General features: G+C 35.5%; 1 protein-coding gene across 1 annotated transcript; it reads left to right on the top strand.

Annotated features, from left to right (window-relative positions):
- Positions 1-727: 727 nt before the first annotated feature.
- LOC106517769 (peptide YY-like) lies at positions 728-1657 on the top strand (the record flags this gene model as incomplete). The annotated part of the gene is given in 4 exon segments (XM_014008775.1): positions 728-839; positions 996-1178; positions 1255-1344; positions 1532-1657. Coding segments are annotated over 4 exon segments (410 nt in total), but the record flags the coding sequence as incomplete, so codon positions are not given.
- Between the last annotated feature and the right edge of the window lie 4390 nt (positions 1658-6047).

Here is a 6047-nt window from a genome sequence, read left to right as displayed (position 1 = left end):
AAGTGTTTTTGCCCAGGTGTGCTTTTGATTATTGGACAGATTTTCGTGAAACTCACGTTAGCAAATGCAAAAATATGTATATCTTTGGTAATTTTACAAGCAATTTTTCAACATTTAGGTGGAAACAAAAACAAACAACTCAAACCTAAATCAGTCAAGTTGAACACATCCTTAGTTAGAATTCATTTTGGGTCTTTTTAATTACAGACTGTTTAAATTCATTCAGATTTTGGACAATCTTTGCAAAGAAAACGCCCTTTGTAATTCAAATCTTCCTTTTCTTTCAGTAAAAATACAAAACCTGTGATGAAACTAAAGCTTAAATCCAGCAAAAAAAGCAAGACATGAATAAAAAAGGGTTCAACTTCATTAACAAACTCACCTCTTGTTGCTTTAAAGTTCATCCTGCTGCAAAAACACTAATCTGTGCTCTCATAAAGCAGGAATAATGAAATCCACACGGCACATTCATTCTGCCGCACTTCATCTAAGTTTATTTCATAAAAAAGGGAAGTCCTGTTCTCCAGCAAGTCCACCAACATTTTAATGAATCAGACGCAGAAAAACACCTTTTTGTGTTTCGACAATGTGACTGTGTGTCTCCATTTGTTTCGCTGGTTTGCCATTACAGCTTTAATTAAGCTAATGAGGCAACAGATATTTCTCAGGAGTGGCTTTGAAGGAAATGAAATCACCCCCCACCAACCCCCCCACACTCTCCCCCTCTTCCTCTTCCTCATCCTCCCCATGCACAGCCACACTATAAAAGAGGGGCAATGTTGGGAATCTGACAAAAGGAGCTCTGGACGGCAAGAAAATCCCCACAACTATTTTCAAGTGTAAGGATTTTTTCCCTCATATTTAATTGAAAAGATTTCAATGAATTTTTTTTCTTATAGTTTAATTAAAAGTTTGAAAAATTGTGTGGCTTCAGAACTTGAGCACTGCTGTTTAAAATGTTATTAGTTTAATTTAGATGGTCTCTTTGGATCCAGGATCTCCTCCAGTCCTGCGATGTCTTCGAGTCTTCTGGCTCTTTGCCTGCTGGTTTGTACCCTCTCTGGCTTGAATGCGTACCCCATCAAGCCCACAAGTCCCCGGGAAGGAGCCCCACCTGAGGAGCTTGCCAAATACTACTCCGCCCTGAGGCACTACATCAATCTCATCACGAGGCAGAGGTTAGTCTGGGAGGTTCTCTGGGACAGTTGCTTTTTTTTTAAGTGTACTGATTTCCTTTTTTGTGAAAATATGCAGGTATGGAAAAAGAGACAATCCAGACACAGTCTTCTCAGACGTGCTGGTGAAGGAGAGCACAGAGAGCATCCCAGGGTCCAGCTACATCAGGTGCATAGTTTTATAAGTAACCAGGTTTGATCAGATGCATGTAGGATTAATAATTATTGAGTATTTCATGTGCTTTTTACGTTCTTTATCATTAGACTGCTTCTCCAGTTGTGTGAAAGTACTTGAGATTCTTCCACTCTACATAAGTTTTAATATATTCTGACTTTTTGTTTTTTTAATATAAAAGGTACGATGGGCTGCCTGGATGGTGATGTTGCTCCTGACACATCCCAACAACCTAAAGGTCACCCCTGTGTCTCTTACTGACATCACATGAACTTGTGTTGCATGGAATAAACACTGTTCAAAGAAACTTCATTGTTGATGACTCTATCTGGATGAAACATAATATGTATTTTTGAGTGGATCAGTTATGTGGTTAATATGTGTTGCACATTATTCAGCTGTAAAAGGCAGCGGCGGAGCCAGACAATTTTTTATAGGGGTGGTCAGACTGGGACCACTGTTCACACAGAGGTTACCCAGAAAATTGCCTCTTTTTTGCGAACATGGCAATTTGCTGAGGATCTAATCATATTTTTTTGGTTATTCTCTCATTTATTGACACAGGCAGTGACTCCCACATACATTCAAAAACAGATATAATGGATTAAGTTTTTTAAAATGTCAGCTGTTTCCACTCAAATGAATTAAGTAAAGGTAACACATTTAATTTATGTTACTTTACTCAGTTCAGTTGAGTGAAAACGGTTTACCTAATTTTTAAAATTAAAACCACTATATTTGTTGAGTGTAGATTTACATCATGAGATTTACCTGTTTGAGAAGTTGAAATAAACACTCCTCATATAGAAATAACTTGGCTAAGATTTTGCTGGCAAAGCGTCATTGGGTGGCCAAAAGCTTTTCTACTGTGAACATGGCCACCCATGGCCACCCCCTGGCTCCTCCCATGGTCAAAGGTACTCTCGGCAATGCAGACCGGTCCAAAAATATCATCAAGTACGAAACAAAATCTGCTCAGTTTTACATAAATTAATMATTTGAAAGCAGGATTTGTGACCGGATGCTATTTGTTTAATGGAAGAAGTGACTGAAAACAGGTCAGCAATGGAGACGTCCATGAAACAGCTGTTTAGCAGAATATAATTGGTCCAAGTACGGTTTACAAAATTAGTGAGCAGGTTTATCTGCTTAATGAAAARTTATTAGGAGGTAAGKCAAGGAGGGAAAACACYTATGCCTTTATTTTAAACTAAACTTTAAGCTAAACTGAGGCACAAGCATGCATCTGCACATGGATCCTGCTCCTTCCTRTCTCTTGACCAATAGGAGAGGAGCTAAACCAAGGACAGCTCAACTTATTTGCATAAAGAGGCAGAAATGCAAAAGTAAATGCAGGAGACAGAGACATGTATAAACATGTGGCAATAAAAAGACTTGTGGGGAAAAAACAACAAAAATATTAAATAAAAGCATTTAAGAGACACAAATGCATCTACAAGGGGGAAAATATTTTTAAAAAATGTAAAATATAAATTTTGTGCTAAAATAAATCATTTGCTAAGATGGAAAAATAAATATGAAGGTCAATAAATTATAAAACATGAGTTAAAGTTGTCCTTTTTAAAATTAATTGGTGCATTTTAAGTGTATTTATTTTTATTGGGCCATTTATATATATTCTGCTTTTGTTTTTAGTTACGTCATTTTCGGTCCTCCGTAGAGGAGCTATAAGTGAAGGGACTGTTCTGCAGCTGTTAGTGAAACATCTGCATAAAAGACATTATCCTGCTATATCACAGGAAGTTTTCAAAATAACGAGTGTTACTTTGGTTTGTGTGGTCATAATGTTCTGTCTGATCAGTCAATACAACATATTAATAACCAGACTCCTCATGTTCATGCTTTACATTAACATTCAGATTAATAATGGAGCAGTTGACATGATCCACTCATGGAATAGTAGCGCCCTCTGCTGGTAAATAATACATTTACACAGTTTTAAATACTGTATTAAAATACCTTACAAAGGATTTCTGCTGCCATTGATCAGCTTATAATTCTGTAAAATGAGTAACAGTTATTTCACCAGTTCTGTCAAACCAAAAATGTATAACCTGATGATAAGAATCATTGGCCTGAGATCATAAAAAAATAATAATAATACGGTGACATTAAGGTGCAAGCTCTCTGCACAAACCTGCCATAAAAGGTAGTAACAGGAATTTAAAAACATTCGTTTTACAGCGGCTACCCTTAGAAAAAAAGTAGCATACTTGAAGTTCAACTAGATCAACTATACTAGGTACCACGTACTTGTAGTGTAAAGTATACTGATTTAAATTCTCATTCATACTAAATTGGGACATTTTGTTTGTAAAAAGTATACTTTAAGTGTACTGTCTTTTAAAGTTTATAAACTTACCAAAAAGAAGTATACTTTAAGTACATGGCATTAAGTTTACTGAAGTATAAAAAAGTGTATTTCCCTAAGTGGACTTTTATTTACCATGAAAACTTTTATCACTAAGTATACTAGCAGTTTACTAACAAATATACTTCTAGGACTAAATTGGCCCACAATAAGTTTCATAAAGTATAATGAAAGTAATAATCTAAATATTCTTTTCCTTTAATCTTGAAATATACTACAAATTAACCAGTCTGTGTGAAAATGTACATTCAGTGTACTACTAAAGTTTATCTTGGCCAAAAGTTTAAACATTAATATAGACTAAGTATACATAAACTTTTAGTATACTTTTAGTACAAGCCAAGTATAGTGTAAGATAAACGTGGTGAAGTATATCTCAGATAAGTACATAAAAAGTAAACTGGAAGTACACTTTTATTTTTAATTTAAAATCGGTACACTTAAAGGACACTTGCAAATACTACTTTTTGGGATAAGGCAGAGTCAATAAAGCATTAAACAACCTTGCATCACTGTTACCAAGTCATACCTGTCAGATTACACAGGTGACTTTAATTGTCTCACACTATTTAAATTATTTCTGTGTGAATATGTCTACGAATGTGTACAAAAGCTTCGCTCTTCTATGAGTGTAGTTTTTGTGCTTGAAATGCACTTTAAAATAAAGTTTGTTTCGATTACAGTTAATCAYTCATTCAACAGTGCAACTATTGCTAATGAGCACAGTTTGTTGCTGCAAATAGAAACCTTGCCACCCAACAATTTATTTTAAAAATCAATTATATTGTGACCACCAGGCTGAACAAATAAAAGGTGAGGGACCATCTGGTTAGTTATCAGCAGACCATTCAAAGGTCAGTGACAGATGACTGAGCTTTTGTGTGCACGGGGAAAGCATCGTGGATGCTGAACTGTAAACAGTAACCTTTGAAGCAACATTATATGTGGCAAAATGAGAAAGAATAAATATAGGCTACAGTGCAAAACAAGTAAAAATGTGGATTTTTGCTGTAAAAACACCGCAGGCAATCCCAATAACCAGTGGTGGGCACGGCTAACCAAAAAGCTAGCTTTGCTATAATTCGCTAAGTAAAAATATAGCTTTGCTAACACTACACTGTGGAGCTTGTCTAGTGGCACTGGATTAAAAAAATTAATGCGTGACAACAAGATAATAACTTGTGGCCACAAGTTATTATCTCGTGGCCATGYATAATTWAATAAAATTTAATKTCACCRGACAGGCTTCGTTGTAAAAACAAAATAAATTGTGGACACTAACGCTAATCAGCTGATCACTAACCACTAAGACGACTGTCACTCGTCTTCGTCTCCRTCCAGCTGAAGACTGGTGGGACTGACACAAACCTGATGACGTCGGCTTTTTAGTTAACTGTTAGCAGACTTAAAGTGCCTGTGACGTCAAATTTTTGTAATAAACATGAATGCGTCTTTTGGAAAGATAACATTGATAACATACTGCAAAACAAACGTCACGTCRCTCAGATGAACGGTTGTTGAGATGTTGACATGTGAAGAAACAGGAAGTGATGTCAAAGGGGAATGTCGGCATGTAAACAGAGCGTTGTTACAAAAGCTAACCAAACAGACTGTAGAGAAGAGTCTGATGTTTAAATAATTTTGTTTTAATGAACGAAGACCAGCGAGTTAATTTTTTTAATGAGATCCCCTTTGATGTCACTTCCTGTTTCACTTTGGCTGARCCAAATTTAAAAGAAAATAGGCCAGTTATGTGACAAAATGGGTAAAATCGTGTGTACTTATACCAATTTTCTTGACTTTTTGGATTTGAAGGATAGGAATGTCACAGGCACTTTAAAGTTGTCAAAACCTGATTTAGAAGCTACTAGTTAGTGAAAAAGCTAACTCGCTAAACAAAATTTTGTTCTGTTTTAGCCGAACCACGCCCACCACTACCAGTAACTAAAATAACACAATCTTCCCAATCTACCTTTAAATCAAGGTTTTCTAACTGGTATGTTTTTAGAAATAATGTTTTAGTTACATAGCACTAATTTGAAACTTTTCCATTTTTATTTTCCAGCAGCCATAGGACCGGGAAATCCCTTCGTATAATACAGTATTTTGTGTTAAGCTTAGGCAGAGTTGTACAGTAACTAMGTACAAATACTTAGTTTCTGCACTTAAGTAGAATTTTTGGGTATCTGTACTTTACTTGAGTAATTATTTTTCAGCCTACTTTTTACTTCTTATATTTTTAAAAAAGGCAAGAAGTAGAAAGTYGTTACTTTTATTTCATTTTTGCTTGTTTTCATTCCAGCTT

The sequence above is a fragment of the Austrofundulus limnaeus genome, unplaced genomic scaffold (genome assembly GCF_001266775.1).
Source record: "Austrofundulus limnaeus strain Quisiro unplaced genomic scaffold, Austrofundulus_limnaeus-1.0 Scaffold52, whole genome shotgun sequence".
In the NCBI taxonomy this organism is placed as follows: Eukaryota; Metazoa; Chordata; class Actinopteri; order Cyprinodontiformes; family Rivulidae; genus Austrofundulus; species Austrofundulus limnaeus.
Note: the sequence above shows the minus strand (reverse complement) of the source record. Positions and strands in the feature narration are given on the sequence as shown.